The sequence below is a fragment of the Thrips palmi genome, unplaced genomic scaffold, assembly GCF_012932325.1.
Source record: "Thrips palmi isolate BJ-2018 unplaced genomic scaffold, TpBJ-2018v1 HiC_scaffold_11, whole genome shotgun sequence".
In the NCBI taxonomy this organism is placed as follows: domain Eukaryota; kingdom Metazoa; phylum Arthropoda; class Insecta; order Thysanoptera; family Thripidae; genus Thrips; species Thrips palmi.
In genome coordinates, this window is record NW_023144622.1 from 193,518 (window position 1) to 209,390 (window position 15,873).

General features: G+C 44.1%; 4 protein-coding genes and 1 non-coding gene across 5 annotated transcripts in view; 2 read left to right on the top strand and 3 right to left on the bottom strand.

The window, feature by feature from the left end:
* Positions 1-4,026, bottom strand: part of LOC117639357 — a 192,267-nt gene extending 188,241 nt beyond the window's left edge. The window contains exon 1 of the mRNA XM_034374938.1: positions 3,833-4,026. The gene's annotated coding sequence lies outside the window, so the exon portion shown is untranslated. The remainder of the gene's footprint in view (positions 1-3,832) is intronic.
* Positions 1,088-1,161, bottom strand: Trnai-aau. The gene has a single exon. It is a non-coding gene; the product is annotated as a tRNA-Ile (tRNA).
* Positions 4,027-4,092: 66 nt separating the features above from the next.
* Positions 4,093-6,144, top strand: LOC117639363 (WW domain-containing oxidoreductase). Its single transcript, XM_034374948.1, has 7 exons — positions 4,093-4,343; positions 4,479-4,543; positions 4,624-4,860; positions 4,944-5,139; positions 5,217-5,402; positions 5,494-5,755; positions 5,844-6,144. Exons 1-7 carry the CDS (start codon positions 4,249-4,251, stop codon positions 6,048-6,050), a joined length of 1,248 nt encoding a protein of 415 aa, XP_034230839.1. The 5' UTR covers positions 4,093-4,248; the 3' UTR covers positions 6,051-6,144.
* Positions 6,145-6,151: 7 nt separating this feature from the next.
* LOC117639360 (uncharacterized protein C05D11.1-like) lies at positions 6,152-12,015 on the bottom strand. The gene is made up of 18 exons (XM_034374945.1): positions 11,740-12,015; positions 11,071-11,211; positions 10,887-10,987; positions 10,591-10,800; positions 10,390-10,512; positions 10,155-10,309; positions 9,976-10,075; positions 9,635-9,904; positions 9,304-9,558; positions 9,054-9,227; positions 8,732-8,968; positions 8,471-8,651; positions 8,135-8,393; positions 7,856-8,042; positions 7,292-7,435; positions 7,057-7,217; positions 6,823-6,975; positions 6,152-6,426 (listed from the first exon to the last, which is right to left on the bottom strand). Exons 1-18 carry the CDS (start codon positions 11,912-11,914, stop codon positions 6,366-6,368), a joined length of 3,087 nt encoding a protein of 1,028 aa, XP_034230836.1. The 5' UTR covers positions 11,915-12,015; the 3' UTR covers positions 6,152-6,365.
* Positions 12,016-12,253: 238 nt separating this feature from the next.
* Positions 12,254-15,873, top strand: LOC117639361 (A-kinase anchor protein 10, mitochondrial). The gene is made up of 11 exons (XM_034374946.1): positions 12,254-12,435; positions 12,750-12,902; positions 12,988-13,525; positions 13,610-13,733; positions 13,816-13,952; positions 14,067-14,211; positions 14,300-14,384; positions 14,467-14,644; positions 14,727-14,803; positions 14,899-14,951; positions 15,031-15,873. Exons 1-11 carry the CDS (start codon positions 12,411-12,413, stop codon positions 15,115-15,117), a joined length of 1,602 nt encoding a protein of 533 aa, XP_034230837.1. The 5' UTR covers positions 12,254-12,410; the 3' UTR covers positions 15,118-15,873.

Sequence of the window (15,873 nt, forward strand, 5' to 3'; positions counted from 1 at the left end):
CTACCTCTCCCCCCCCCCTCTCTCTCTCTCTTCTTTCTTTCTATGTTTGCCGGCGCCTCTGCTGGCCAGCGGCCTACATTTAGCACGTGAGCAACATATCGCCGCAAAACACACACACTGACGCTGCGCACCTTGTGGGCCCTGTGTTTGCCGCTATCATGCCCGACTGCCACAATCGAATCAAGCTGCTACGTCGCTCTAGCTTTCTCTCTCTCTCGCTCTCTCTCTCTCTCTCTCTCTCTCTCTCTCTCTCTCTCTCTCTCTCTCTCTCGCACCCCCTATGGAATGCCCTACGAGTGTGGAAGGTGGAAGAGACCCGTCAACAAAATCACCCTTCGGGAAACTTTTTAAAGAATTATTAACCAATCTACGTAAACCAGCAACCCCCTTGCAATTACTGGCCTGAGAGATTGGCTATTTTGGACAGTGTGGTTGGCGGCGCGCCGTGGCGGTGGAGCAGGTCGCAGCAGCTGGGCCAAGCTGCGCACCGCGGCGCCGCCGCCGGACGACGTGGCCGGGAAGGCCAGCGCGGCGCGCGGTCGTCGTGCAACGTGCACGGCGCGGACGGCCTGACTAGAAATCAGTTTCCCTCTGGGAGCGTAGGTTCGAGTCCTACCGACTGCGTCAATTTTTTCTGGCCTCTCGGTGGTTAAGACGCAACAACCATTCAGGACCATGACGACGGTTCGAAGTTAAAAAGTTCAAATGACCAAATTGGGAAGCTTGTTTTTCTTGACAGTGTACGCGTGGGCCTCCCTACTCATACTCGGCCTCTGCACAGAAGTGGAGACAATGCACGTTGATTGCGAACGCCGCCGCCGCCGCCCCGAGTCGGCCCGACCGCCACCACGGCACCAGCCCCACGTTTTGTGCCCCGCGCCCCCACGCCCCACACTGTGGGCCTCACACGATCGATTTCGCAATCTCAACAAATTAAACATTTTTCCCTCGGACGAAAATTATCCCCTACCAGCGAGCACCGGACCAAACGGAAGGATGACGGGTTGGTACGCTGTCAAAACAGCTGGCGAGCAATTCAGTGCGAGAAAATCTAAGGTGAAAGATTAAACGCATCTCGTCCAAAAAGTGGCCCATGGGGGGATCGAACCCACGACCTTCGCGTTATTAGCACGACGCTCTAACCAACTGAGCTAATGGGCCAGGCGAGGAGCAGAGCCGCAAGAAGGACAAGACCCCCTCCCTCCGGCGATCCCGTTCCTCCCCACCCCACCAGCGATTCGGGACGCGCGGCGCACGCGGCGATGTGGAGGGGGAGCGGCACCACAAGGCACACGGAGTATAGTGCATTCCCCTCCCTGATTCCCGCCCACTGATCCCTACAGTGTTTCCAAACGTTCATCGATTGGACTCCGTGTTCTAGTGGCTGTCTCTATTGCACTCATTGGGGAAGCTTAGAAGTGAGAGAGAGAGAAAGAGCAACGGGGCGGAGGCACTGTGTGGAGTCAAGATTCAGACTGGACGGGCCTGAATCGGCAGAGGATCAATCCAGTGGCGGATCCAGAGGCGGCCTATGTGGGGGGGGGGCAAAGTCGCACTTTTTGCCTACCTTTCAGGCGGCTATCTAGGGGTTATGGGGGGGGGGCAAAAACCCCATCCCCCCTGTATCCGCGCCTGGATCAATCCTATGGTTCAGCCTATCATGTTTACGTTCATGTTGCCGCACCTATGAGACATCTCGAGGGACGCGAGTGAGTCAGAGAGAGACAGCAGCGAACTATACGAAGCAGATTCGCTCAGCTGGTTCGATTCGGAGAGGAATCGCGGGGGAGGGAACATCGATTAGATTTTCTGATAGTATACGTTTATAGGGCCTGAAATCACGATACGGTACTTGCAGACGTAGAAAGACTGGGTATTTTAGCGTGATGAAACGTAACGGGGAGTCGAACCGCAGCTCACAGCTTTTGAGAGGGAATTCCCTTCGGATCGACGCGAGAAAGGAAAGACGCCCCTCACACGTCAGATCGTCAGCACTCCCCCCGGCCAGCAGACCGAGAGTCGTTTTCGTCGCTCTGTCTCTCTCGCACTCAAGGGCGTCCCCTATACTGAAGGCGCCAGAGACAGACAGGCAGACGAAAACGACTCCCGGAATCAGCCTCCTGCCGCTTCCCGCCGCCTGGAGGCTGGATTATGGATTCTGGAGCGGAGCAGCACACACGTAATCTGCAATCGCTCTCTCTCCGCGGAATTAATGATGTTTAACTAAGCCGCTCTCGGGCGTTGCGCGTTGCAAGTCAGCGCGGCGCCACGCGGGAAAGGGCGGCAGGGCCGCGGAGGCACAGACAAAATAAAACGGCGAAGTGATTCGCGCGATTGACGGGTTTGTGGAGTCACGTCGTCGGTGATGGAGCAACGCGGAACGACGAGCAGCAGACTGAGTCGTTTTCGTCGCGCTGTCTCTCTCGCGCACGTCGGCGTGCCCCGCCGGTGCGAGAGAGACAGCGACGCGGAGGGGACGCGGTTAAGAAGGCTAAAGCGTGTAAAGGATCTAAAGGGCCGCGATGTGCAGATTTAATCTAATGGCGCGGCGCCTCATCGCGTCCAGCGGCGTAGCTAGCGGGGCGGGGGGCGCACAGTGGGCCAGAAGACCGGTGGAGGCGGACAAAACTCTAGCCGCGTGCAGAGCTCCAGAGTCGCTAATCAGGCCTCGAACCGAACGTGTGACCCCACCAATGGACTGCTCTCCGAACGAGGAATCCATTGATGGGGTCACACGTTTGGTTCCAGTCCCATTTAGCGACTCTGGAGCTCAAAACGCCTCTACAGTTTTGTCCGCCTCCACCGGTCTTCTGGCCCACTGCGGGGCGGGCCCGGCACCGCCACTGGCTGGATGTAGTTAATTAATTAGTTCCGGTCGAGGTGGCGCGTTGTACGTAATCAGTGCCGCGCCGCCACACGCCACGCACCCTCGCAGGCGGGCTGCCTCCGAACGGCGGCCTCGCCGGCCCGTCTCTCTCCCACCCCTTCGAGACGGCCCGTGAGTGCGAGAGAGACAGGACGAAGCCACTGTAGGGAGTCAGCCGCCGCGAGCAACCAACCCTCCACGCCGGGCCGCTGGCGGCCGCTGGGCCCCGCGCATCCAGCGCATCCCTCATCTCATCCGACCAAAAGTCACTCCGCCACCGAGTGGGCGTTGGCATGCAAAGGACGGAAACGGCAAAATTCAAGGCCGGAACAACGATTTTAATTTTGAAAAATAAACAGTAAAGATAAACGGTGTCTTTGCAACGGTCTAGATTTCGGAGACGAGGGGGTGGGAGGGGGCGGGCTGATTTACCATCGTAACTCAGCGAGTAGGGTTGGATGCCGGGGGCCCACTGGCAGAGCTGGCAGCCCCTGCCTCCCACCCCCGGTCCAGTATCCAGCCAAGCCTGTCAACCCTGTGACTTGCAGTTAATTAAAGGATGATTTAATACCATGTCGCGCTGTGGCTGCGCGGTGCTACCGCCAGCGAGCTTGCAGAGAGCCCGCACCGCGCGGCGGTCGGTCTACTGATTCCGAGATCCGTTTTCGTCGCTCTGTCTCTCTCGCACTAACGGGGCGTGCAGTACAGGTGCGAGAGAGACAGAGCGACGAAAACGACTCTCGGAATCAGTCTGCTGCTGCACGGCCCCTACACTTGTATCAATGCGATGGAGGCTGCTCGGTCAAGGCGCGTAGTGGGTTCGGTTCGCCATTGTCCTACTGTGCCAGTTGGATCAGAAATGAGCACGAGCCTGGTCGTGCAAGATTTGCATCCTCCCCTTTCCTCTCGCAACGGATAAAAACCTCACCAGCAACTCGGATGCCCATGCCGAAGTAACTCACTTACCGAACAGCGGCTCCAGCTCCCACGATGTGTGTCAGGTGTGACAGGTGTGACAGGTGTGACGAGTCCCCAAGCTGACCAAGCCACAGCCGCCGTCAGTTTTCTCGCATTAGTAACAAACAAACAGTATTCTTCGCCAGCGTGCAATCTAACGTAACGACCGATCAGCTGACGAACGATGAACCACTCAAATACCCACCGCCCTCCATGCACCGGCCGCCAAGTACCGTTCACCGTTCATGTTTCGCGCCAAACATTGGAAGGCGGTGACGCGTCTTCTGCTTCCAGTGTCGCAGTGTCAACAACAACATAACCTAATCGTGGTCCTTGACAGCAGATAGATACCGAAAAAAAAAGTTTTGTCGCGTGACTCGCAAGTCAGTGATAAACCTTGGTGCCTGTTGCCTGCATAAAATATTATGGCGTCGCTGCTACCTGACTCGGACAGCGAAGACGAGCTGCCGCCGGGATGGGAAGAGAGGGCCACTGTGGATGGTTGTGTCTATTATGTCAAGTGAGTGGACCGGGGGCGTTTCCCCATCAATTGCTTCATTTTACCGATGACTTTTGCGTAACTTGCTATTCCATCGAATTTGACATCCTAATTTTCAAGCTTAATTTAATACCTTCGTTGTGTGTTTCGATACAGTCATTCAACGAAGGGATCGCAGTGGACCCACCCAAGAACCGGAAAGAAAAAAGTTGTGTCTGGAGGTGAGTTGTTACCTAATATTAGTATGTCCTCTTTTCTTACCTGTACAATTTACCATGAGTCTGTTTAATTTGGTCCCCAGAAATGCCGTTTGGTTGGGAAAAGTGTGTTGATGAGGAGAACAAGATATATTACCAAAATAAGGAAAACAACCGGATTACGTACACAGACCCCAGACTAGCCTTTGCTATTGAGGAAAAGGAGCATCCAGGAGATTTCCGCCAAAGGTTTGATGGATCCAGTACAGCACTTCAAGTATTGCATGGGCGTGACTTAAGCGGAAGAGTTGCTATAGTCACTGGAGCAAACACTGGCATTGGTATGCAAAAACTTAATACAAAATACTGATATCTACATTCTTTACATTATTTTTTGAAATTAATTTCTCTGTTTACAATTCAGGCTTTGAAACAGCCCGATCTTTGGCACTTCATGGCTGTACTGTTATATTTGCATGCCGTGACTTTTCACGAGCTGAGGAAGCGATAGCCAAAATTTTCAGTGAGCGCTCCAACACAAAATGCGAGTTCATCCAATTAGATTTGCAATCTCTGAAGTCTGTCAGAAATTTTGCCATCACTTTCCAGCAAAGATTCAGGTTGCTGTCCTTAAATTTTTTACCTGACTCCACATGAATTTTCAAAAATCAATTTACTCCTTTTTTTTTTCTACTAGGAAACTGGATATGCTTATACTGAATGCAGGAGTATTTGCTGTGCCATTTTCTCTCACACCTGATGGCTTTGAGTCTGCCTTCCAAGTTAACCACCTAAGCCACTTTTATTTAACTTTACTTCTCAAACCCCAGTTGGCACAAGCCAAACCAGCTCGAGTTGTTGTCCTCTCTTCTGAAAGTCACAGGTTATTCATTTTCGTCTATTGTGGCCATTGACAGTATTCCTTATAAAATGCAACTTATCTCCAATTAATTTTTTCCCCTTTTTTCTTGCAGGTTTTCCTTTTTGAACCTGGATTCTTTGACAGAATTAAACCTATCCCCAAACAATGGCTCAGGATATTTTGGGACAGTAGTGTATAATAATACTAAACTATGCAATGTTCTGTTTGCTAAGGAGTTGTCAGAACGTTGGGTGAAAGATGATATTCAGGTGTTCTCTGTTCATCCTGGAAACATGATTTACACAGACCTTCCTCGATATTGGTGGCTGTATCGCGTTTTATTTGCTTTAGTTAGGCCCTTCACCAAGTCTCTTGTGAGTTTGAATTTCACTACTACATTAGGATGTAATGATAATTTCTCTCTGATTGCTTTGTTTCATATTGTCTGCATTTCCTCCACAGCAACAAGGAGCAAGCACCAGTGTCTACTGTGCAACTGCTCATGAACTTGCTGGCTGTACAGGTTTGTATTTTAACAACTGTTGCCGTTGCACACCGAGCAAACCAAGTCAAGATCCAGAAATGGCCAATCAGCTGTGGACTCTAAGCATCGATATGATAAAGAGAGTCATGGGTGAGGATGCAATCCTAAGCAAATCACAAGGTTAAAATATTTTAAACTTTATTTTTGTATTCAATATTTTGTACAAAAATTGCACATCATTGGAGGTAGGGTTAAAAATAAATGGATGTTTGATGAAAATCAGCTGTACAAAACAATGATTCTAGTTTAATACAATGTAAAAAGCACAGCAAGCAAGGACTAGTCAACAAAAATATCATGAAACATCTAAGGAACATTGAAGTGGATTGAGGCCATAACAGTAAATACTAATGCTGACAAAGTACGGTGACAAAAAATAGATACAATAAAAGTAGATCATGACATCACTGGTAAAGAAGAATTCTGTGGGACAGTTTAGTTTACCATTGGGACAAGTAACTATCCTCAAGAGTGGGATAGACCTTAACATCAACACCCAACCTGAAAAAGATAAAGCACCAGGTCAGAAAACAATTCGAGGGGTCCTATTCAAAAGATCTTATCTGGGCGTTCCCCCCAAGACAATCTTATCTTAAACGCCTGCAAATTTCACTCATTTTGATCAGTCAGAATAAATACGACGGTAAGCGAAACGTATTTCTACATGCACTTTTGGTTTCTTTGATCTTCTATCTTAAGATTTATTTGAACATACTCACAAATTATATTGATATGTAGGTGTATCAATTGATCAAACTATGTGAAATTCAACGGCGTTTAAGATAAGATTGTCTTGGGGGGAACGCCCAGATGAGATCTTTTGAATAGGACCCCTCGAATTACCCATACTACCACCAATACTCATCAACTCATGACATAATCAGTGAGGATACTTACTCCTTGAATTCTGCAGCAACTTCAACAGCTTTAGAGGTGTGAACAACAACAGTCAAGCGGCTGTTCTCAGACTTGAAAAGAGCAGGAACATACTTGGGTGCAACACGAGCCATATCCTCTGCAGTTACTGAAGCAATTTGTTTGACCAGGTTGCTGATAGAGGAAAGGGCAGACATAAGATAAGTTAAAATAGAATTGGCAAATAATAATTTTAAAAATTCGCAGTGACATTACCTGTTATAATACTGGTCTACACCCTTGAAGTACCACAAAATTGACTGGCCAACTAAGTGTCCCACACTTCTTTCCTGGTGAATGATTTCAAAAATCAGGGAGCTCCGAGCTGATTCAAGCAGAGTTCCTTCAAATGTACTGGCATCCTTCAGGTGCCCTTCCTGCCAAATTAACACACATAAGACCAACAATCATAGCCAAAACCATTACAATTTTCCAGTTTCAGACAACTGACCAAAATGTTTCGAGCTTCCTTGTATGCAGCAACAACATTGGTAGCTCTGTACAAGACCAAATAAAGCAATCCTTCATGGGTACTAGGGAACACACTGTAACTGTAAGACAGACCTTGTCCTCTAATTTGCTTCCACATTGGTCCCTAGAAACACAAGCAAACATTAAGAAAAGACACAAAGACAATAGGGAAGGCGACTGCAGACGTTCGCCGCTAGGGGCGCCACTGGGATATACGCCACTAGCAGCCAGGCGGCAGCCGGCACGGATGCTGTTTTTGACTTATAGATCTCACTGCAATTATCGCACATGTATGAAAACTAGCTTATTGGGAAGCTAGCAGCGTTGCCTACAATCGGCTCGCTTACACTACGGGTCTATCTTGCATGACAAAGAAGTTATGGGCGAAATTGGCAGACTCCTAGGGGCTCCCCTGGCTAAATCGTGGCGCGTATCCCGGTGCTGCCCTCTACCATGAGCTTGCCGTGTCGCCTTCCTCATATCCTCAGGAATGGCAAAAAATAAAAATATTCTCAGGAGTGCATAAAAACAAAACAAAAAACACCTCAAGTTGAGACAGGTACTGAAGGTACACTAAAAGGGGAGCCAGATCTTCATCCATTGGGCTTTTGATGCATGGAATGCTCTGAACCAAAAATGCTGACTCAATGCAACCCATACCAACTGCACAACTTGGGTTTGGAGAATCTCCAGGAGGGCACACCAATGTCCAGTCTGGAGTTACATTCAACCTACAAGAGTAAAATAGGATCTCATGAGCAAGATGCAATAAAACAGTGAAGACCAGATAGAAACCTTTAAATGAAAGTTAAGTGCCACATACTTTTGAACAACAGATTTGATATCACTTGGGAGTAAACCAGACAGAACATCAACTGGAGTATCAGGTTTCAAGTGAGAAGGCAGTTCATCTAGATTTGATGCAATGTGCAGCACAAGGTTTTTGGGAGCTGTGATTATTTGACGAACTTTTTCCAAATCAGCCATCACAACTTTAGCATCATCAGGATTCCCCAACTTCTCAATTAAAGTTGTGAGGAATTTCTGCTGCCTCAGAACACTTGCTGCATAGTGGTTACTCTCTGAGGCAATAAAAATTCCATTGTTAGTTGTAAATCTGATTTTTTTTTATGGACGTACAATGGTAAAAGTAGCCTACCTTTAACAAATCTGATTCCCTTCATAAGTGCTGATGACATTTTCGAGCCATTGCGTTTCAAGCGAGCAACATCATTAACAAGCTTGGTAGCAATTGTTTTGATTCGGTCAGCATCCAAAACAGTTTTGTACAAAAGTTTGTTGAGCCATTGTATTGCTTTTTTGAACTTGGCTGGTTCACACTGAAAAGAAAATTCCAAACATTTTACAACATGTATCATTTAAAATTCTGTAGTCTCACAGAATTTTATGTATCATGTACCTGAATTGACATGAATGCAGTGGCACTGTAAGATCCACAAACAAAGCGAGATCCGCCAGACACTCCAATTGCTGCACTTGTGGAAACTGTATCCCTTTCAAGCTCTGATACCACATCTTCATATGAGATTAGCTTTCCATCTTCATTAATGGGAAGTTCCATGAAAGCTTCAATAAGCAGCGTAAGGTATGGCCGGAGCTCTGGGGTGAGACTAACTGAATCCATCAAAAGGTAAATCTGTAAAATAAATCATCTTATCACATATTGAACATCAGACCCTAACTCCCAAACAAAATACTTGCCATTCCGTTAGTACACTTACATAAATGAAGTTTGTGTGGACATGGTCGGCTTGTGTAAATACAGGTACTTTATCCAGAGGGAGATTAGGGTGCTGCTTTGGAGAATCACTGGAGAAACGCTCAATGGGATGGAAGTTGATAGAGGATGCATCAGGGATTGCAACACTTCGGAGCATAGCTTCAGGGGGTGGTAGCTGAGGAAAAATCAAGAGAGGCATTTTCAAAGAAATGTTTGGACAATTATTAAGGCTTGTCCCGCAAAAAAATTACCTCATTGTGGGCAATGGCATCCTCTAGGTCTTTTTCACATTTTTTCAGACCTTCAGGTCCTAGATCTTTCCTCTGCTTCTCAATACGCTTTTCTTCTTCATCTGATAAACGCTGTCGTTCAACCTGGCTAGGCCTGCCTCGGATTGTGGCACTCTTGTTCTTCAGAAGATACTGGTTCAAAAGATTAATCCAGTATGCTTCATTTTCTGTGACTAATTTGTCTAGGATTTCTAGAATATTTAGCCGTTCATGAAGCTGTGGTGAGAAAGGAAATATTAAAATAGAAGTTTACGACATAGTAATAGAGAAAGATAGCTCATGTGTTACATACATCATCCTTGCTGGTGCCATACAACATATCCGCAATAACCATAAAAGCCACAGCATCATGAGGGTTTGTTTCCAAATGGCTCAAAGTTTCTTGACGGTGCCTGTTCACCACAGTTTGCATTCTATTCATATCAATATGCTCTTCACCATCCACAAACTTTTTTAATCTTGCATCCAATTTGGATTTGATAACATTGAGCTTTTGAATCGGTACATTTGAAAATACAATATAAATCATGGCCTCCTTATTCTCAGCTAATGAAAATGAAACCTGGAAAAAATATGAAATGAAGAACATACAAAAAGTACCAAGAGTGCACACAAAGCACTATTCACACTTACATTACTAGCACAGGGATCATCATTTTCAACAAACTCTTGCTGAAGAGGGCTTGCAGATGTATCACACAAATATTTGAGCAGGAGACAGCAAGCGGTTATCCTGGGAAAAAGCAAATGGAATCTATGGCAACAAACAAGCTATTAAATTCATGAGTTTCATCTTATAAAATATGGCTTACCCATGCAAATCTGTCACAGCTGATGGTCCCCTCCACCCAACAAAGACCATGCCATTATCCTCCTCATCACAAGAGTAGACTATTTCCTTGTCAACAGAAGCAGCAAAGTCAGGGATAGGACTCTGCCAAGGCTTCTCAAAAGCACCTCTCTCACCCTAAAAAATACATGAATATGATTTGTAAGCAATGAAATAACATTAAACACTTTAATTGCATTCATAAATTTGCAGCTTACTTTGGAAACAATTTTGCTTTCAATTGGTGCTAGAGCTGCAAAGACATCTTCTGGCTTCACTTGACCAGCAATGATGAGTGTCAAGTTTTCTGGGCGGTAATACTTCTTGTGATAGTTGCGAACCTGTTAAAACGAAATTCATTGAATCATTTGGTATCATCACAGAAAGATGGACTTATTTTCAAACAGTGAAATGCTTACCTTAACATTGCTGCAAGTTTCTCTCAGATTTTTCATTATTCCACCCTCATCATACCTGTAACTACATGGCTCAGGGTACATAGCTCTCTTCATCTCAATGTAAGATAGTGATTCACCAGAGTTTTCTCGGCCTTGCATTTCACAGTAGACAACACCTGCATCTTCACCTTTGCCAGTCACGTGATGGACTTCAGTGACAAAGCCGGAATCCTAGAGAAAAGAAAACAAGAAAATGCTATTGATTAGACAAAATTTCCACAGAAATTAATTTAAGATCACAGTGATGATAGACTTACATTCAGTAAAGGGTAAAGAATATGATCCACATAAATGGGCATCAAAGTAAGGAATCCTTCACTGCCAGCAGTCATCATTGTATAGCATGTATGATCAGTATCTGGTTGTAGCAAACAATGGAAAAGAATAATTAGTCAAACCTTCATTATGCTTGAACACTGAAAATCTCCGACAAACTAATACCTGTCCACGCATTTGTTCCTGAAGCAAGGCATCGGTTGGCCAAAAGATCCAAAACACCCTTGTAAGGATACTGCTCACTGCCCAGGAAGATGAGATGTTCCAGTGTGTGCGGCAATCCATCATCATCAGGTGCCTCCGTAGCTGCAAGTAACATGTACGTAGTGAAATTACAATCAAACGTTTCCTTAATTTTCAGCTTATCATATTTAACATATGTTGAGTTGTTGTTTGTGTCAAAATGAAACCTTAGAAAGATTTGTTCATAATACAAAAAACAATTCAAATTTAGATTCCACCGATCCAGGCGTTCCACCATTCTCTCTCAAAACAACGACAAGGGTCTCTGCAACGTAAACAGCCAACTTGGGCATGGACTTGGAGTTGAAAAAGCATGCTCGGGTGGAGATGGCAATACCGTCGGACTACGTAGATGCAAGGGAATGACTAAAAGGCCAACGGACATGGGCAAAGACAGACAAAGGACCGTCTTGAGGTCCATTGGATGCGCTGCCGGCAGATGCCCAGCCGGCAACAATGAAACGCAGCTGTCCGGAGCCAACCAACGTGTGGGCAGTCCCCGAGTCGGCGCGAAGTGGGAACTGCGCCGGACACTACGAGGCACAAAAGCCCATCGATTTGATGACAGAAAAGCTCCATTCATTCCCTTACCAACAGTGAAGTAACCCTTCACAACCGGACCCTCGACGCTGGCTATGACCACAGTCAACCCCGTGCGGGGTGAGCGGTACTTGCTCACGGGTATCAAGTTGTTGCATTTCAGTGAACATAGCAGCTCGAAATTATTCTCGACGGGCTGAATGGATGAGCTGTCAAGGGGCGCCATTTCGCCTTCAACACTTGGACGTAATTGACTTGATGGACTTGATGACGGTTGATGATCTTCACCAATGGAGGCAATCAAGCAGTAGAAAGGGTGGAGGGGAGGAGTGGTGGGGAGGGACGGTGCGAAAATGACCAACCGCGTATGACAAATTCAACACCAAGAAAACGTTTCTTAATTTTGTCCATTTTTACTGGCCATCAAGAGAATGATTACTAATGAATGTCACTAGCTGAAACATAAACTGCCTATCGCCCTCAGGAATTTTCATTTAAATGTCTTCAATATTCGTCAGTTAAAGCATAGAAAATAAAAATGGCTGATGTTGGCACTGATATGCAAAATTCATCGATCCTTTTCAGTCTTCTTGTTTTGTTGCACATATCACCTTTCAAAATGGCAGTGAATGCCATTTTCCCACATCTTTCAATGATTGAATATTTTAATGCGTAGCTCTGCCCACTCTAACTACGATTGAACATTTCGAACAATATGAAAAATGCTCCAATTCTGGAAAAAATCGGGTGAGTGAAGTAACTGTCAGTGCCAACTGGGTTCTGTCATTGAAACCTAAATAACACTAGAACATAACCCCCTGCTTATGATCGTGTCACTTGTCAAACTCCTTCAGAAATAATGGAGCAGAACCCTGGCAGTTACATCTGATTAAAGCCTCGTGGTGTCAGCTTTTAATTTTTACCAATTTTACCCTTAGAACTCGTTAAAAATGAGAAGGATGACGCCTATCTGACACTCTTTATTGTTATCTGTTTACTGAATTATCACCTGTCAAATCATACTCTTCATTTCTTATTTCACCTCAACTGAAATGTTTCAGGATCTAAAGAGACTTCCAAATCAAATCCACCGTCCCCTGTGAGGTCCCCGTGCTCCCTGGACAGCCCCACTCAAATCAATGGTGATACAGGTGTGCCCAATGGGTTGGGCACATCCCTATCTCTTTTGGAAGATGATGAGCCAAACCAAACAGGTGCGTTTGTTGAAAATTTTTTACCGCCTCTATTCTTAAAAGAGCTAACTCAAAATTATCGTGTTGTTCTAAATGTCATTTGCAGAAGACTTGGAACGATTACAACAATCTCGATCTCGATTGTCAATGTCATTAGCAGAAGTTATTGCTGACAAGGGTGCTCTAGGATATTTTATTCAGTATTTAGAGGCTCGTTCTGTTGGTGGGCTGATTCGTTTTTATTTGGATGTTGAGTGTTTCCGCTCTGCGGCTCATGAGGATGCTAGGACATCACAAACTAACCAGCACCAATTGAACTCTAGCAATGAGCACAGAAGCAATGCAGGTTCCGGCTGTGACAGTTTGAACTCATCCTCATTCCTCAATGAAACAGAAGATGAAAACTCAGCAAAAGCCAAAGAAAATGTTTTGCAGGCAAATAGTAATGTTTATGGTTGTGCCTCTGTGCATAGTGATGCTGTGAGAATATTTGAAAAGTATTTGGGCTTGAACGCTCCATTACCTGTACCTATTGAAGAAGACATCAGAAATTCTGTTGCCCTGGCTCTCTGTCGTCAAGGCTTTTTAGATCCAGACTGTTTTAGCTCAGCTCAAATTGTATGTTATGAAATAATGGAGGAAGAGTAAGTTAATCATCATTCATTTTTATTTTTCCTTTTTAAAATTTCTCACATTAATAGACATTTTTTTCTCTCCACTATGATTAGCTATTTTAATGAATTCTTGAGGAGTGACTTTTATTGTAAACATCAAATTGATGTATTAACTAGTGGTGATGTTGGTCTGATGGATATTCTTTTCAACCAAACATCTCTGTTTTATTTTATGGAGGTTAGTAGAACACTACTATCATGTTCTTGATATCTTACAAATTTCTGTAACATGTATCTCCTTGTATTTTTATTTTATTCAGTTTATGGAACAAGAGGGCCCAAGAGCGTTACTAGAATTTTGGTTAGCAGCTCATAACTTTTCCAGTCAGTTAGAAGGGGAGGGCTCCTCAAAAAATATTGAGCAAGCTCAAAGTGATGCCATAGTCCTTTATGAAAAGTGAGTACACCATTTTGTACCCTAACTTATGTGTACCATTCTCATACATTTGATTGCCTGTCCAATTCTATTGCCATGCCCTTTAGAAAATTTGTAATGCCTTATTTCTTGCAGATACTTTTCTCTTCAAGCAACATGTCCCCTAGGTTTTAGTGATAAAATCAGAGTAGAAATTGAACATAATATTTGTTGTGAAGATGGACCTCCACCTGATTGTTTCAGCAAGCCACTGAGAATTGTATTAAGATTTCTCAACAAGGTAAATTTTTTGACTTGACTACATTTATTTTTTTACAATAAGCTTCTACGATCATAGGAAGCTCAATTTTGTTGGTGTTCTATTGCAGAACTACCTTAGGCCGTTTTTAGAGTCACAGCTTTACTTGAAATATCTCTCAGAACTTGTGAATACAATTCAAGCCACCAAAAATGGTAGGTTGCACTTGACTTGTGTCTAATAATGTACGTTTATATCACGAGTGTTGCCCTCATCAATGTTACTGATTCTCCATAGGTTCTGATTGCGGTAGTGATGTTGGTAGTATGCCGCCTCAGAATACAAACACATTACTTGCCGGCGGAGATTCAACTCTATCCCGAAAGCTTTTAAGAAATATGGAACAACAAAACCTTAGCATCGACTCTAGACAATTGTATGACCCAGATTCTCTTTGGAGAAGAAGGCATCACAGGTAATCTGTCTCTAAGCACATTTATTGGTTGTTGATTGATTTTCTTATCTTGGGTCTTACTTTTATTTGTTAATGGTTGCAGTGGTTTAAGTTTTGGCCGAATTAATGAGCTAGGCAGATTTGAAACGGAAGTTGAACCAGAACCTGATAAGAAAAGTGGTGAGTAACTTGTATTTGTCTTATCTTGTACAGTTTCTTTTATTTAACTTGTACATTCATTATGGTACCTTTCAATGTGTTTGAATATGTTGCAGAATCTCGAATAACTCGGGCTATGAAAAAGTTAGTGCACTTGGATGAAGATAAGGTACGTTCATAAATTGATCTTCATTGACTGCTTCATAGCATCAAAAGTCCGATTGATGTAATTTTTCTTTGACTTACAGGCTAAAGAAGAAATGGCTTGGCAGATTGCTGAAATGATTGTAAAGGATGTAACAAGTCTTACCTTACAAGAAGATCCTTCTTCATAAAGTCAGGTTCCCACGAGCATTGAAACGGAAGAGTCTTTATAATTTGCCAAATTGACAAAAAAAAAGTCAACCTAACTGCAGGATAATATGTGTATGTTATTGAGTTAAATTTATGACAATTTTATGATCTATAGTTATCTGTTATGTTATAATTTCAGAATCTATTTGCATGTGATACAAAAATGTTTTGTTTTACGCTTCTTTCTGTCTATCGCTCAAGTTTGAACCTACGCATCAAATGTTTTGATTCAAAAAGAAAAGAATAATTGAGCTTGGAGAAAAGACAAATAGAGGTCGTGACATCAAAGAGGTCACACCTTTGTAACAATCGTGATTGCAAGTACCATCTAAGACAAGAAATAGTTTTTAATGTGCAATATTACCTTGCTTGCTTCAGTAGCAATTTTTAAAACAAATTTATGTTGTTGAAGTAACTTTGAAAATGGTATTGGTGTCCTATGTCTCAACTACCTATTATGTAAATTCAAGTAACTAATTGGGCTGTGATATGATGTGCTGTCATGATGTTGCCCACTGTGATGCATTGCACATTCATCAGAAGTTAGAGTTTTTATTTAATAAGGAATTAGAACAAATTTGCTTTGGTATCTATTGACTTAAGATATCAAAGGAGGCATCTCTACTTTTGTACAATTGAAGTAATCACCAGTAGTATTTGTGAGTCTATGTATTGTACATGAATTTGTCACTTGTTCATTGTGCAATGTGAATTATATATGTTGATGTAATTGTTTA

Coding starts and splice junctions, on each gene's coding strand:
- LOC117639363 (XM_034374948.1), top strand. CDS start 4,249: ATGGCGTCGCTGCTACCTGACTCGGACAGCGAAGACGAGCTGCCGCCG. Junction 5,140..5,216: donor ACTTTCCAGCAAAGATTCAG/GTTGCTGTCCTT, acceptor TTTTTCTACTAG/GAAACTGGATATGCTTATAC. Junction 5,403..5,493: donor CTCTCTTCTGAAAGTCACAG/GTTATTCATTTT, acceptor TTTTTCTTGCAG/GTTTTCCTTTTTGAACCTGG.
- LOC117639360 (XM_034374945.1), bottom strand. CDS start 11,914: ATGGCGCCCCTTGACAGCTCATCCATTCAGCCCGTCGAGAATAATTTC. Junction 10,988..11,070: donor AGGAACAAATGCGTGGACAG/GTATTAGTTTGT, acceptor TGCTACAACCAG/ATACTGATCATACATGCTAT. Junction 10,513..10,590: donor AAACTTGCAGCAATGTTAAG/GTAAGCATTTCA, acceptor TCGTTTTAACAG/GTTCGCAACTATCACAAGAA.
- LOC117639361 (XM_034374946.1), top strand. CDS start 12,411: ATGCTCCAATTCTGGAAAAAATCGG. Junction 14,645..14,726: donor TGGAGAAGAAGGCATCACAG/GTAATCTGTCTC, acceptor TAATGGTTGCAG/TGGTTTAAGTTTTGGCCGAA. Junction 14,804..14,898: donor AGAACCTGATAAGAAAAGTG/GTGAGTAACTTG, acceptor AATATGTTGCAG/AATCTCGAATAACTCGGGCT.